The sequence below is a fragment of the Salmo trutta genome, chromosome 20 (assembly GCF_901001165.1).
Source record: "Salmo trutta chromosome 20, fSalTru1.1, whole genome shotgun sequence".
NCBI lineage: Eukaryota > Metazoa > Chordata > Actinopteri > Salmoniformes > Salmonidae > Salmo > Salmo trutta.
The window spans coordinates 12,106,239-12,122,384 of NC_042976.1; the positions used below are offsets into that span (position 1 = coordinate 12,106,239).

The 16,146-nt window shown below is 47.1% G+C and overlaps 1 protein-coding gene across 3 annotated transcripts in view; it reads left to right on the forward strand.

Moving 5' to 3' along the window:
* The window catches only part of LOC115155556 (tyrosine-protein phosphatase non-receptor type 4), a 113,568-nt gene that overhangs the window by 79,352 nt on the left and 18,070 nt on the right, over positions 1 to 16,146 (forward strand). For all 3 annotated transcript variants that reach the window (XM_029702259.1, XM_029702260.1, XM_029702262.1), the window contains 7 exons: positions 673 to 761; positions 2,074 to 2,137; positions 6,164 to 6,336; positions 6,910 to 6,978; positions 9,602 to 9,736; positions 10,016 to 10,177; positions 15,972 to 16,128. In XM_029702259.1, the coding sequence (XP_029558119.1) occupies positions 673 to 761; positions 2,074 to 2,137; positions 6,164 to 6,336; positions 6,910 to 6,978; positions 9,602 to 9,736; positions 10,016 to 10,177; positions 15,972 to 16,128 (849 nt within the window). The remainder of the gene's footprint in view (positions 1 to 672; positions 762 to 2,073; positions 2,138 to 6,163; positions 6,337 to 6,909; positions 6,979 to 9,601; positions 9,737 to 10,015; positions 10,178 to 15,971; positions 16,129 to 16,146) is intronic.

Here is a 16,146-nt window from a genome sequence, read left to right on the forward strand (position 1 = left end):
TGAATGGCAGATCTCAACTGAGGCCCAGCTACCATTATCCATCCAGCCATTTTTGCTGTAGAATGATCATCACACTTTGACTATTACAGTGAAGAGGTGGAGTGGTTGTACCCCATTTTAAACTGGGGACTATATTGCCCCCCTACTGTTGTCATACCCTTACCCCCCCCCACCGCCATACAGAGATAGGAGGAGAGGGTCTGTGTCTGTACCCCCACCCTGCCATAGAGAGATAGGAGGAGAGGGTCTGTGTCTGTACCCCCACCCTGCCATAGAGAGATGGGGGGGAGAGAGATGGGGGGAGAGGGTCTGTGTCTGTACCCCCACCCTGCCATAGAGAGATAGGAGGAGAGGGTCTGTGTCTGTACCCCCACCCTGCCATAGAGAGATGGGGGGGAGAGAGATGGGGGGAGAGGGTCTGTGTCTGTACCCCCACCCTGCCATAGAGAGATGGGGGGGAGGGAGAGATAGGAGGAGAGGGTCTGTGTCTGTACCCCCACCCTGCCATAGAGAGATGGGGGGGAGAGGGTCTGTGTCTGTACCCCCACCCTGCCATAGAGAGATGGGGGGAGAGGGTCTGTGTCTGTACCCCCTCCAAAGCTTCCACCAGGCTGGCCCACTGTCAGGATGCTTAGACACTTCATTTTCTCTCTCTGTCTCTGTGTGTTTCAGGATCAACGCAACACTGACATTTTAATTGGGGTGATGTCAGCAGGGATCGTGGTTTACAAGAACAGGGTACGAATCAACTGCTTTCCCTGGTGAGTGACAAACTGGAGGCTTTTGATTCTGATACAAGATGAGGCGATTTGTAAATCCCATAATTCATTTGATCGTTGCTACAAGGGGATTGTTTGTGATCACACAGAGCATCCACTTGGGTAGATTGTGTTATAAATTCTAAAAGCTTACTGTATGTGTGAGTAGGAAGAGGAAAGATGATGTATTTTTTTAATGTATATATTTTTTTGCTATATATTTTTATTTATTTTACCTTTATTTAACTAGGCAAGTCAGTTAAGAACAAATTCTTATATTCAATGACGGCCTAGGAACAGTGGGTTAACAGCCTTGTTCAGGGGCAGAACGACAGATTTGTACCTTGTCAGCTCGGGGATTCGATCTTGCTACCTTTACGGTTACTAGTCCAATGCTCTAACCACTAGGCTTCCTGCCGCCCCACATATCATTGAGTCTTCCAGGTTGCAGAAGCATTTCGAGAAGTGTTAAATATCATTCTTCTAAGCACATCACATAACTGTTTTACATATTCATCTGTAAAATACAGATGATCATTCCTAGAATCTCAGAGCGGACTCAGAGCGGTTTAGCTTTCATGTGGATTGTCTTTGAGGCCCAAAGCTTTAATTCTTAGAAATCTTTGATATTCAGCTGAGTGGGAGGGGCTACTGGAAGTGTGTGCCAGGGGTGGGATTGCACAGCCTAAATCCCCACCAGACAAGTAATAATCCAACACACACACTGACACACACACTTCCCCACCCCCCACTCGCTCCTCACAGCACACACCCCAGTTCTTAAAAGCCAGCTGCTTGCTGTAGCACAGGCTGCTTCGACGCTTTCCAGTCAGGCTAAATTTAGGGCTGCTAACAGTGGCGCGTTTCACAACAGCTGTCCTCCACTGTCAAGCGAGAAGGCTCGCTCCTATTGACCACTTTCTCTGTTTGGCTTTCCTGCCCATATATATTAAAAGGCGATACACAACGTTACTCCTCTCAGAAAGCAGAGTGGTCCGGTATCTAAGAGAGATGTGTGAATTCTAGCCTCTCTCCCATTTATGTCCACAACGGGCTGACAAATGAGCTATCTTAGATGACGCTGTCAGAGAGAGAGAGAGTGAATTTAAAATATATTTATCTGAGCTGTGAGTCATGTAGGGGGAAGGGAGAGGAGGGGGAAGGGAGGAAGAGAGGAGAGGGGGGATTAGTTTTGATGGGGAGACAGCTGCTCTCTGCAGCGAAGGCTCTCATTTGAGCCGTGAAGGAAGGAGACCCTCTGCAGTGACACACATTGTGACGCAATTTGTGTGTATTTCTCGCTCACCCCTTTCAGGTTGAAGATTGTGAAAATATTGTTCAAGTGCAAACAGTTCTTCGTTCAGCTCAGGAGAGAAGTGGTAGGTATTCAAGCCGTCGTTTTCAATGTCATTATTTTGATAATAAAATGTAAGGTGGGATCTACTATTCAACCAGCAATGTGTTTTATACAGTAGGAATGATGACTTACCCAGCAGAAAACACAGCAGTGAACACAGCCACAGGTTCTGCCTCAGCTTGTGTAACTGTGCTTCCCTGTCAATAGTGTCCCCAAACCAGACCCAGTTCTCTGGCTCTTCCTCAGGGAGGAAACTAGCTAGCACTGCTAATGGACCACCTACCACTGGTCCAGTCCCTCATCACACCACAGGCACCATATCAATCTGAAACAACCTAGCTTAGACGTGAACAACATTAACTGCCCCCTCACTCAGACCCAGCGACCATATTTGTTTATTTGAGGAACTGCTTTTCTGGCATAGTCACCGGCCTGCTCCGCCGCTGACTGTCACTGAAATCTGGGAGAGCAACAGAGGGAGAGCCTCTTAAATGCTTATTAATTATGAAGAATAGATCATGCATTTTGGGTGTGGAGGTGGGGAGTGTGATCTGAAAATGAATTGAAAGTGCTGCAGGCTCCCTCCTACTTCCTCTGTTCCGTGGAATCTCAGGAAAAGATCCCCAAAACAGCCCCATCACCTCCCCTCTCCCTCCCTGGTTTCATAATGGAGAAGGGGTTTTTCCAGAGCAGTTGTACTAAGAGCACTGCGGCCGTCGCCCAGCCTCCAGGGTGTCACTCGGACTGAATTATTCATGGATTGCTTCCCAAATTTAACCCTAGTCCCTATTTAGTGCACTACTTTCGACCAGGGCTCTGATCAAAGTAGTGCCATGTATAAAGAACAGGGTTCCATTTGGGACGCAGCCCCATGGACATCTGGGTCATGTGAGCGCGGGTCACTGCACACGCTTTAAAAAGCAACAACGAACCAGGAAATTAATTTCCCTCCTTTTACATTTTTCTCCTGGAGTTGTAAGTTGTTCTTGCGAGCAATATATATTTTATTATATACTATACATATACTGTTCTTCGGATATACTACATATTCAATCCATGTGCTGTCCACATTGTCTATACATCACATATATATATCTGAATATATATATCTGAATATATATATATATCTGAATACTTTCTGAATGCTATATATATATATATATAATATATCATTCAGAAAGTATTCAGACCCCTTGACTTTTTACACATTTTGTTACGTTACAGCCTTATCTGTAAATATATTTTAAAAAAAACATTTAAATACTCATAAATCTACACACAATATCCCATAATGAAAAGTGAAAACAGGTTTTTAGAAATGCTTCTTTCATTTAAGAATGATGGAGGCCAATGTGTTCTTGGGAACCTTCAAAGCTGCAGAAATGTTTTGGTACCTTTCCCCAGATCTGTGCCTCGACACAATCCTGTCTCGGAGCTCTACGGACAATTCCTTCGACCTCATGGCTCGGTTTTTGTTCTGACATCCACTGTCAACTGTGAGACCTTATATAGACAGGTGTGTGCCTTTCCAAGTCATGTCCAATCAATTGAATTTAGCACAGGTGGACTCCAATCAAGTTGTAGAAACATCTCAAGGATGATCAATGGAAACAGGATGCACTTGAGCTCAATTTCAAGTCTCATAGCAAAGGGTCTGAATACTTATCTAAATGTTTATAGATTTATTTTTTTAACATTTTTTAAATAAAGTTGCAAAACATTTTTACAAACCTGTTTTTGCTTTGTCAGTATGGGGTATTGTGTGTCGATTGATGATGGGAAAAATAAATGTAATCAATTTTAGAATAAGGCTGTAATGTAACAAAATGTGGATAAAGTCAATGGGTCTGAATATTTTCCGAATGCACTGTATATACACTATATATACAAAAGTATGTGGACATCCCTTCAAATTACTGGATTTGGCTATTTCCGCCACATCCGTTGCTGACAGGTGTATAAACTCGAGCACACAGCCATGCAATCTCCATCGACAAACATTGCCTGTAAAATGTCCTTATTGAAGAGCTCAGTGACTTTCGACGTGGCACTGTCACGTCCAACAAGTCCGTTTTTTTTTAAATTGCTTCCTTGTTGGAGCTGCCCCGGTCAACTGTAAATGCTGTTATTGTGAAGTGGAAACGTCTAGGAGCAACAACGGCTCAGCCGTGAAGTGGTAGGCCACACAAGCTCACAGAATGGGACAGCTGAAGCGCGTAGCGCGTAAAAACATCTGTCCTCGGTTGCAACACTCACTACTGAATTCCAAACTGCCTCTGGAAGCAGCTCCAGCACAAAATGTGTTCGTCAGGAGCTTCATGAAGTGGGTTTCCATGGCTGAGCAGCCACACACAAACCAAGATCACCATGTGCAATGCCAAGCTGGAGTGGTGTAAAGCTCTCCGCCATGGAAACACGTTCTGTGGAGTAATGAATCTCGCTTCACCATCTGGCAGTCTGACGGATGAATCTGGGTTTGACAGATGCCAGGAGAACACTACCTGCCCAAATGCATAGTGCCAACTGTTAAGGTTGGTGGAGGAATAATGGTCTGGGGCTGTTTTTCATGGTTCGGGCCCCTTAGTTCCAGTGAAGGGAAATCTTAATGCTACAGCATACAATGACATTCTAGATGATTCTGTGCTTCCAACTTTGTGGCAACAGTTTGGGGAAGGCCCTTTCCTGTTCCAACATGAAAATGCCCCCATGCACAATGCAAAGTCCATACAGAAATGGTTTGTTGAGATCGGTGTGGAAGAACTTGACTGGCCTGCGCAGAGCCCTGACCTCAACCCCATCGAACATCTTTGGGATGAATTGGAACACCGACTGCGAGCTAGGCCTAATTGCCTAACATTATCTGACCTCTTTACTGTACATGATGATGGTGTTGGTCAGAGAACCTGCTCTTCCTTGACATTGTTTCAAGATGCTAAGAACCTACTTTTCCTTGCCGACGTTTCAAGATGCTGAGAACCTGCTCTTCCTTGACGACGTTTCAAGATGCTGGTGTGGACAGTCACAGCAAAGTAAACATATATTTTTTGTAAAGGACACTGAACCTTAACTTCTAGGTAGTGGTCTCTCTCTGTTTCTGTACAGTAGGCTCACAGGCTATATGAGCAGACAGCTTACTAGAACATTATGCTATGGCTGTCTCTGTGAACATAATGACCCAAGTGGGAATGGGGACCACCATGTCTTCATGACGAGTGGCATGTGCCCTCAGGAAACACCGTGGAGGCTGAGGGAAGGCTATGGGGATGTGGCATGTTCCCTCAGGAAACACCGTGGAGGCTGAGGGAGGGGTATGGGGATGTGGCATGTTCCCTCAGGAAACACGTGGAGGCTGAGGGAGGGGTATGGGGATGTGGCATGTTCCCTCAGGAAACACCGTGGAGGCTGAGGGAGGGGTATGGGGATGTGGCATGTTCCCTCAGGAAACACCGTGGAGGCTGAGGGAGGGCTATGGGGATGTGGCATGTTCCCTCAGGAAACACCGTGGAGGCTGAGGGAGGGCTATGGGGATGTGGCATGTTCCCTCAGGAAACACCGTGGAGGCTGAGGGAGGGGTATGGGGATGTTGGGGCTGCAGATAGAGATGAACTTCTCGTCTCGTGCGACAAACCTACCGAATCATGGTGGCTAATCCAACACATTCTATTTCCCCATCTATGAACATGGCACTGTAGCCTTGTCTTGACATCTGTGACCATAGGACCAAGATTTTAACTCGACACCTCACTACTGCCCCCCCCCCGCCCCAAATTCATAGTACACAATAAAGCCTATGGATTAAAGGAATTGAATGATGTGTGGGAGGAGGGTCACGTAACAGAAGCTCAGAATATATTGCTCTCAGTATAGAAACATGTCCTTTCTCATTATTGTTGTCACTCACTCTGTCATTCTCTCTCTCTCCCTCACTCTGTCATTCTCTCTCTCTCCCTCACTCTGTCATTCTCTGTCTCTCCCTCACTCTGTCATTCTCTGTCTCTCTCTCTCTCCCTCCCTCCTTTACTTTTTATCTCTCTCCCTCCCTCTACAGAATGAGACGAGGGAGACCTTGCTGGGGTTTAACATGGTGAACTACAGAGCCTGTAAGAACCTATGGAAGACCTGTGTAGAGCATCACACCTTCTTCCGTCTGGACCGGCCCGTTCCCCCTCAGAAGAACTTCTTTGCCCACTATTTTACCCTGGGCTCCAAGTTTCGTTACTGGTAAGAGAAAATCCCCATTGCCACAGGTGCATGCACCAACCCGTGCACACTATATCTGCAAGACACAAAGCACTGCCACTGAAATGTCAACACAGGTCAAAAATATTTGCGAGGTCACGATGAGTGGCATCAACAGTCAGTGTTTGGGGAATTGCGTTAGCGGTTGCATATTGTGCTCTCATCTTTGGGAAAAGTAGATTAATTATTAACGCAAACCCAAAACTGGGCTTGTTTTTCTTCAGTCCTTTCAAAACGCTTTTGGGGAGAAGGGAGTTATTCCATTATTCATATGGATTCACGTCTCAGATGGAGATTAGAAATAGTACAAATAAAACAAACTGTTCATTGTTGAAGTACTTGAGCATTTGCTTTGAGCTGTGAAAGGGGTGGGGGGTGGTAAGGGGGCGTTTCGTCCTGTGAGATATACAGTTTGGGTGAAACAGAGTTGGGAGATTATTGATGCATTTTTTTAAGCTCCAGTTGGGATGTGAGGTGCAGCACAGCAGTTTGTAAGATGTGGCTGAGTGTTACTAAAATGATGGTTTGGATGTTGTCTGAACGTGTTCTATGCAGCGGGAGGACCGAGGTGCAGTCGGTGCAGTATGGCAAAGAGAAGGGGATCAAGAACAGGGTGTTTGCCAGGTAATGCAACACAACACTATACTGTATATGTACAGTGCCTATCGAATATCTACACCTCCCTTGAATTTCTCTACATTTTATTGTTAGAAATTGGGATTAAATTTCATTAATTATATTTTTTTGGTCAACTACACATTTTAAAGATGAATGAAAAGCAAAACACTAGTATTCCTTGATTAGATAAGTATTCACGCCCCTGAGTAAATACATGTTAGAAACACCTTTGGCAGCAATTACAGATGTGAGTCTACTTGGATAAGTCTCTAAGAGCTTTGCACACCTGGATTGTGCAATATTTGCCAATTTTTTTCCAAACAATTCTTCATGCTTTGTCAAGGTGTTGGGGATCTTGACAGATTTTCAAGCAGATTTATGTCAAAACTGTAACTTGACCACTCAGGAACATTCACTGTCTTCTTGGTAAGTAACTCCAGTGTAGATGTGGCTTTGTGCTATAGGTTATTGTCCTTCCGAAAGATGAACTTGTCTCCAAGTGTCTGCTGGAAAGCAGACTGAACCAGGTTTTTCTCTAGGATTTTGCCTGTGCTTAGCTCCATCCCGTGTCTTTTCATCCTGAAAAACTCGCCAGTCTTTGCCGATGACAAGCATACCCATACCATGATGCATCCACCACCATGCTTGAAAATAAGTAGAGTGGTACTCAGTGATGTGTTGTGGTGGATTCAAACCAAACATAAGGCTTTGCATTTAGGCCATTTTTGCAGTATTACTATAGTGCCTTGTTGCATACATATGAATATTTTGGAATATTCTGTATATTTGTGTTCTCCTTTTCACTCTGTCATTTAGGTCATTATTGTACATGTTTTAAAATCACCAATGGCCTCAGGGTGACAACCCTAAGCAGTTTCCTTCCTGTCCTGCCACTCAGATCAGAAAGACAACTGCATCTTTGATGTGTCTGGGTCGTTTAATGCATAATCCACAGCATGATTTTTAACTTCACCATGCTTAAAGATATATTCAATGTCTGATTTGTTATTGTAACCCATTTACCAATCACTGCCCTTCTTTTTGATGCTTTCGAAAAGCTCCCTGGTCTTTAGTTGAATCAATGCTTGAAATTCAATACTTGACTGATGGACCTTAGAGATGTATGTAGGGTCCATCAGGGGGGCAGATGGAAAGGGTAGTCAATCAAAAATCATGTTAATCTCTATTATTTCACACAGAGTGAGTCCATATAACTTATTGTGTGTGATTTATTAAGCCAAATTTTACTTCTGAACTAATTTATGCTTGCCTAAACAAAAGGGGTGAATACTTGCGCAATGACTGTTTTAGTTATTCCATTTTTTATTCATATTAATATTTAGAATGCTCTTTTCACGTTAACATTATGGAGTATTTTGTGTAGCTCAATGACAACATGTTTTAATTTTATCTGTTTCAATCCCACTTTGTAATGCAACAAAATATGAAAAAAGTTAAAGGGGATGTCGACTTTGTATAGGCATTGTATTTATGGTTTATGCATGTATCTCTGCTATTAAGTCCTCTATCAAAAGAAGTATGACAGCTCTAAATATCTATTAATGCCCAGAGAATTAGTGATGTTGATGGGCCAATCATCACATCCTGGAGGTGCTGTAGGAGGAATTAGTGATGTTGATGGGCCAATCATCACATCCTGGAGGTGCTGTAGGAGGAATTAGTGATGTTGATGGGCCAATCATCACATCCTGGAGGTGCTGTAGGAGGAATTAGTGATGTTGATGGGCCAATCATCACATCCTGGAGGTGCTGGAGGAGGAATTTACTGATATTGATGGCCAATCATCACATCCTGGAGGTGCTGTAGGAGGAATTAGTGATGTTGATGGGCCAATCATCACATCCTGGAGGTGCTGTAGGAGGAATTAGTGATATTGATGGGCCAATCATCACATCCTGGAGGTGCTGTAGGAGGAATTAGTGATGTTGATGGGCCAATCATCACATCCTGGAGGTGCTGTAGGAGGAATTAGTGATATTGATGGGCCAATCATCACATCCTGGAGGTGCTATATGATGAATTTAGTGATGTTGATGGGCCAATCATCACATCCTGGAGGTGCTATATGATGAATTAGTGATATTGATGGGCCAATCATCACATCCTGGAGGTGCTATATGATGAATTTAGTGATGTTGATGGGCCAATCATCACATCCTGGAGGTGCTATATGATGAATTTAGTGATGTTGATGGGCCAATCATCACATCCTGGAGGTGCTATATGATGAATTTAGTGATGTTGATGGGCCAATCATCACATCCTGGAGGTGCTATATGATGAATTTAGTGATATTGATGGGCCAATCATCACATCCTAGTCTCGCGGATTCTATCTTTATCACTGAGCTGTGTTTCAGTCATATACATCTGGGCTTTAGACTGGAGTGTTTCACCACTCTAGCTGGGTCTGACATGGCACCCTATTCCCTATATAGTGCATTACTTTACACCCGAGCCCTATTCAGACCCTGGTCAAAGGTAGTGCACTATATAGGGAATAGGGTGCCTTTTCAGACACACCCTCTGTCTTCCTTATCACAAAGTCAGCAGTATCACATCCTCATTGGCTCTGTCATGTGACTGATTCTATTTCCTGTTTGAGTAGGTCTCCCAGTAAGCCCATGGTCAGGAAGTTGATGTGCGGGACAGACTGGGAGGCGGTGAGCAGGAACAGCCTATCAGACGAGAGGCTGGAGACCCAGAGCCTGCCCACACGCTCCCTACCCGGTACCCCTAACCAGTGAGTACCTGGCTGTCACTCCTCCTTATATACCCTGTCCTAATATCATGCCCACGCCTCCGAGAGGGAGACACGCTGTGAGGGAGTCCCAGTTCCAATACTACCATAGCATGGGCAAAACAAAAGGAATTCTACACATTCAAATGTATCACAGAAGCTGGGTAGAACATAATAGAATCAAACAAACAATGGAAGTCTTCAAACAGTGTGGAATACCGTACATTCATTTGCTTTGATTCCACACACAATCATCCTAACCACCATGTTGTGTGTGTGCAGCCGGAACTCGTTGTTCGTACAGGAGGGGACACGGATGCGCCCGTTGTCGGTTGGGCACCTGGTGGACCACATGATCCACGCCTCACCTAGTCTCCCCATCTTCTCCAATCATAAATCATTGTCCTCCACCCAGGCCAACTCTATCAGTCTGGACTCCAGCCCGTAAGTCTGCTGCCGCTCACACACACACACACACACACACACACACACACACACACACCAATCACAAGTCAGCCTTGTCCACTCACACCAACTCCATCAGTCTGGACCTCTAGTGGACACTGGACACACTGCAGTAGTCAGGAAGATGAGAGGTGTGGTGGTTATCAGTGGCCCTGTTGACATGACTGTAGGATCTGAACAGGAACAAATGGGGCCCCTAGTTGTAGCTCAGTACGAGAGACTAGGCCTACATTAAAACAATATGCACCAAGGGACTGCTCTAAGCAAGACTGACAATCTAATGGAAGTTGTCTCTGACCAGCTCTTCCCTCTCTGCAAAACACCACCATAGCTGTTAATGAGGGTGAAAGTTGGTGACTATGACTATATTCCACTGTTAAAGTCTCCACTAAAGCCACTGTCTAAAAATCAATGGAAGCCACATTCTAATTGGACATGACAGTACCAAAGCCATGGTGTGTGCTCCGACTTCTAAAACGGCTGCTTTTTAAAACTTAGCGTTTTTAACGGTTGGCTTGTGTGTCTGTGGCTTGCAGTTTAAGTTCACACCCTTTCCCAAATGTCATTTAATGGGCTTAAATGGAAATAGCCTTTGAACGCGGACTATAAAAAGTGTTTACAGCTCTGGAGGCATGGAGGGGGTTCGGCAGGGCTGGGATGGAGCAAGGTGGGGGGTGGTAGACCCATAAAAATGAGGCCTGTCTCTGACTCGCAGTATACCCGTCTTAGGTCAAACTTCCCCCGGCCTGGGCTGTAGTCTACTGCACTGGTAGTCCACTGATATCTGAGTGTAGCCTAACCCAGCATGACGTGTGAGAGTGACCTAACCTCTGGTGGCTCTACTGTACCAGCATGACGTGTGAGAGTGACCTAACCTCTGGTGGCTCTACTGTACCAGCATGACGTGTGAGAGTGACCTAACCTCTGGTGACTCTACTGTAGCAGTGTGAGAGTGACCTAAACCCTGGTGACTCTACTGTAGCAGTGTGAGAGTGACCTAATCCCTGGTGGCTCTACTGTAGCAGTGTGAGAGTGACCTAACCCCTGGTGGCTCTACTGTAGCAGTGTGAGAGTGACCTAACCCCTGGTGACTCTACTGTAGCAGTGTGAGAGGGACCTAACACCTGGTGACTCTACTGTAGCAGAGTGACGTGTGAGAGTGACCTAACCCCTGGTGGCTCTACTGTAGCAGAGTGACGTGTGAGAGTGACCTAACCCCTGGTGGCTCTACTGTAGCAGAGTGACGTGTGAGAGTGACCTAACCCCTGGTGACTCTACTGTAGCAGTGTGAGAGTGACCTAACCCCTGGTGACTCTACTGTAGCAGTGTGAGAGTGACCTAATCCCTGGTGGCTCTACTGTAGCAGTGTCAGAGTGACCTAATCCCTGGTGGCTCTACTGTAGCAGAGTGACGTGTGAGAGTGACCTAACCCCTGGTGACTCTACTGTAGCAGTGTGAGAGTGACCTAACCCCTGGTGACTCTACTGTAGCAGTGTGAGAGTGACCTAATCCCTGGTGGCTCTACTGTAGCAGAGTGAGAGTGACCTAACCCCTGGTGACTCTACTGTAGCAGTGTGAGAGTGACCTAACTCCTGGTGACTCTACTGTAGCAGTGTGAGAGTGACCTAACCCCTGGTGACTCTACTGTAGCAGTGTGAGAGTGACCTAACCCCTGGTGACTCTACTGTAGCAGTGTGAGAGTGACCTAACATCTGGTGACTCTACTGTAGCAGTGTGAGAGTGACCTAACCCCTGGTGACTCTACTGTAGCAGTGTGAGAGTGACCTAATCCCTGGTGGCTCTACTGTAGCAGAGTGACGTGTGAGAGTGACCTAACCCCTGGTGACTACTGTAGCAGTGTGAGAGTGACCTAACCCCTGGTGACTCTACTGTAGCAGTGTGAGAGTGACCTAATCCCTGGTGGCTCTACTGTAGCAGAGTGACGTGTGAGAGTGACCTAACCCCTGGTGACTCTACTGTAGCAGTGTGAGAGTGACCTAACCCCTGGTGACTCTACTGTAGCAGTGTGACGTGTGAGAGTGACCTAACCCCTGGTGGCTCTACTGTAGCAGTGTGAGAGTGACCTAACCCCTGGTGGCTCTACTGTAGCAGTGTGAGAGTGACCTAACCCCTGGTGACTCTACTGTAGCAGTGTGAGAGTGACCTAACATCTGGTGACTCTACTGTAGCAGAGTGAGAGTGACCTAACCCCTGGTGACTCTACTGTAGCAGTGTGAGAGTGACCTAATCCCTGGTGGCTCTACTGTAGCAGAGTGACGTGTGAGAGTGACCTAACCCCTGGTGACTCTACTGTAGCAGTGTGAGAGTGACCTAACCCCTGGTGACTCTACTGTAGCAGTGTGAGAGTGACCTAATCCCTGGTGGCTCTACTGTAGCAGAGTGATGTGTGAGAGTGACCTAACCCCTGGTGACTCTACTGTAGCAGTGTGAGAGTGACCTAACCCCTGGTGACTCTACTGTAGCAGTGTGAGAGTGACCTAATCCCTGGTGGCTCTACTGTAGCAGAGTGATGTGTGAGAGTGACCTAACCCCTGGTGACTCTACTGTAGCAGTGTGAGAGTGACCTAACCCCTGGTGACTCTACTGTAGCAGTGTGACGTGTGAGAGTGACCTAACCCCTGGTGGCTCTACTGTAGCAGTGTGAGAGTGACCTAACCCCTGGTGACTCTACTGTAGCAGAGTGACGTGTGAGAGTCACCAGGGGTGACTCTACTGTAGCAGTGTGAGAGTGACCTAACCCCTGGTGACTCTACTGTAGCAGTGTGAGAGTGACCTAATCCCTGGTGACTCTACTGTAGCAGTGTGAGAGTGACCTAACCCCTGGTGACTCTACTGTAGCAGTGTGAGAGTGACCTAACCCCTGGTGACTCTACTGTAGCAGAGTGAGAGTGACCTAACCCCTGGTGACTCTACTGTAGCAGTGTGAGAGTGACCTAACTCCTGGTGACTCTACTGTAGCAGTGTGAGAGTGAGAGTGACCTGTCCCCTGGTGACTCTACTGTAGCAGAGTGACATGTGAGAGTGACCTAACTCCTGGTGACTCTACTGTAGCAGTGTGACGTGAGAGTGACCTAACCCCTGGACTACTAGTGTTGAGTTGCCCTGCTGAGTGAGGCTATGTTCAGCGATCTCCTTGTCCCACCCCCCTGTTTTCCCTCTGCTCTACATCCTAACCTCAACCTCCAGACAACCCTGTACTCCAGTTCTTTTGGCTGTTATGTTCTTTGAGATGCCGTTCAGAGTTCCGTTAGCTGTTTATTATTAGGCTAGATTGGGTAAGAGCCTCTACAACAACTGGTTGTTATGTTAAAGCTGGAAGGGTATTTATCTGTTCTACAGAAGTGTTATCTTACCAAGAACTGTGTCGCAAGCATTAGTACAGATACCACATCTCTAATGGGAATAGAGGCAGTAGTTCAGAGTTCCCTTACTACCCAATTGAACATGCTAGTCATTTAGCAGACGTTCTTATCCAGATCGACTTACAGTAGTGAGTTCATACACATTCATACTTTACCTATGCAAAAACACAGAGGCACACCCACACTCGGCCAATATACTTTCCCTCCCTCTTTCGCTCTCACTCCTCTATTCACACACACAAACATATATATATATACACACACACACACACACACACGGACAAACGCACACGCTTGCACGCACCCGCATTCTGTGCCAAGCCATTTGCTCTTCTCTTCACTGATCCAGAAGATGATATAACCACCTGCTCACTCTTCCTGGGATCTCAAGCATCGCCCTCTCTCTCCCCCATCTCTCTCTCCCCCATCTCTCTCTCCCCCATCTCTCTCTCTCCCCCCCATCTCTCCCCATCTCTCTCTCTCTCCTCCCCCATCTCTCTCTCTCTCCCCCATCTCTCTCTCTCTCTCGCCCCCATCTCTCTCTCTCTCTCCCCCATCTCTCTCTCTCTTCCCCATCTCTCTCTCTCTCTCCCCATCTCTCTCTCTCTCTTCCCCCATCTCTCTCTCTCTCTCCCCCATCTCTCTCTCTCTCTCCCCCATCTCTCTCTCTCTCTCCCCCATCTCTCTCTCTCTCTCCCCCATCTCTCTCTCTCTCCCCCATCTCTCTCTCTCTCCCCCCCATCTCTCTCTCTCTCCCCCATCTCTCTCTCTCTCCCCCATCTCTCTCTCTCTCCTCCTCTCTCTCTCTCCCCCATCTCTCTCTCTCTCTCTCCCCCATCTCTCTCTCCTCTCCCTCCCCCATCTCTCTCTCTCTCTCTCTCCCCCATTTCTCTCTCTCTCTCCCCCATCTCTCCTCTCTCTCTCCCCATCTCTCTCTCTCTCTCCCCCCATCTCTCTCTCTCTCCCCCCATCTCTCTCGCTCTCTCTCTCCCCCCATCTCTCTCTCTCTCCCCCATCTCTCTCGCTCTCCCCCTCCCCTCTCTCGCTCTCCCCCATCTCTCTCTCGCTCTCCCCCATCTCTCTCTCGCTCTCCCCCATCTCTCTCTCGCTCCTCCCCCCATCTCTCTCTCGCTCTCCCCCATCTCTCTCTCGCTCTCCCCATCTCTCTCTCGCTCTCCCCCATCTCTCTCTCTCGCTCTCCCCCATCTCTCTCTCTCTCTCTCCCCCATCTCTCTCTCTCTCTCTCTCCCCCATCTCTCTCTCTCTCTCTCTCTCTCCCCCCATCTCTCTCTCTCTCTCTCTCCCCCCCATCGCTCTCTCTCTCCCCCCATCGCTCTCTCTCTCCCCCCATCGCTCTCTCTCTCCCCCATCGCTCTCTCTCTCCCCCCATCGCTCTCTCTCTCCCCCCATCGCTCTCTCTCTCCCCCATCGCTCTCTCTCATCTCTCTCCCCATCTTTTTCCTCTCTGTCTTTTTCTTCTCTCTGTCTCTGTCTCTCCCTCTCTCAAAAAGAAACATCAATACAACAATATTCGCTGTCACAGCATTACCTCAGTAAGATGAGATTTCAAGCAGTGGATACCAAGGCAACCAGGTCATATGATACCTCCCTTCTACAACATGATCTGTGAACCAGGAAAACATCCCACTACACTGTCACGTGAGAGGCTGCTGACCCCAGCCTGACCTTTAAAGAACTAAGAGAAGGTTGACCGCTCCGTTCCCTGACTTCAATCATTTGGGGTGGAAAAGGACAGCAACTGTATTTCTGTCTTACTGTCTTGATGTAATGAGATAAATACAGACAAATACTCTGTGTATGTCCCCGTGGTCAGTGTCAGTGAGCAGTAGTCCCTCTCTCAGCCATGTGGCTGAAGTCCTTGTGCTGTCTGTTTATTTTGAGAGAGAGGCCTGTCTGTCCCCCCTGTAGTGTCTCCTGTGTTGTGACACCAGCCTGGCATACAGGACGCCAAACAAAGACAATGTGCTGTGACTGTTCCTGACTGGCCTCTAGTCCTCCTGGGATTTCTGTGGTTGAGTGACTGGGATGGTTAGGTACACTGTACACAACAAACACCCACTGTGACTGGGATTGTTAGGTAGTTACACACTACAACACACACACACACACACACACACACTCCGTCTCTCTCTGTGGAGGATGTGCTGTAGGAGCTCTGCTCTACTATTGGCCAATGACCACGAGCAACTGGAGTTTCTGCTTATCCAAAAGCTCTGATTGGCTGAATGGCTTACTGAGCTCTGTTAGCTCTGTTGGATTTTAGGAAATGGAACGTGCCTTATCTTGAAAAAATATCAAGGACTTAAAAGGGACTGGCTGACAGAGTGAAGGTACTCTACCATGAGCTAACGCTGTCTGTATCTCTCCAGCTCCCCAGAGACAGTAGATGGTCGGCCCCCGGCCCTGCCTCCAAAACAGTCCAGGAAGAACCTGAGCCAGATCATCCAGGCCCACTCCCAGCAGAGTCTCCTTGACAACCACATCAACGAGATGTACGATGTCCCCATGGCAACCGACAAGACCACGGTAAGTCCGCCCTGACTC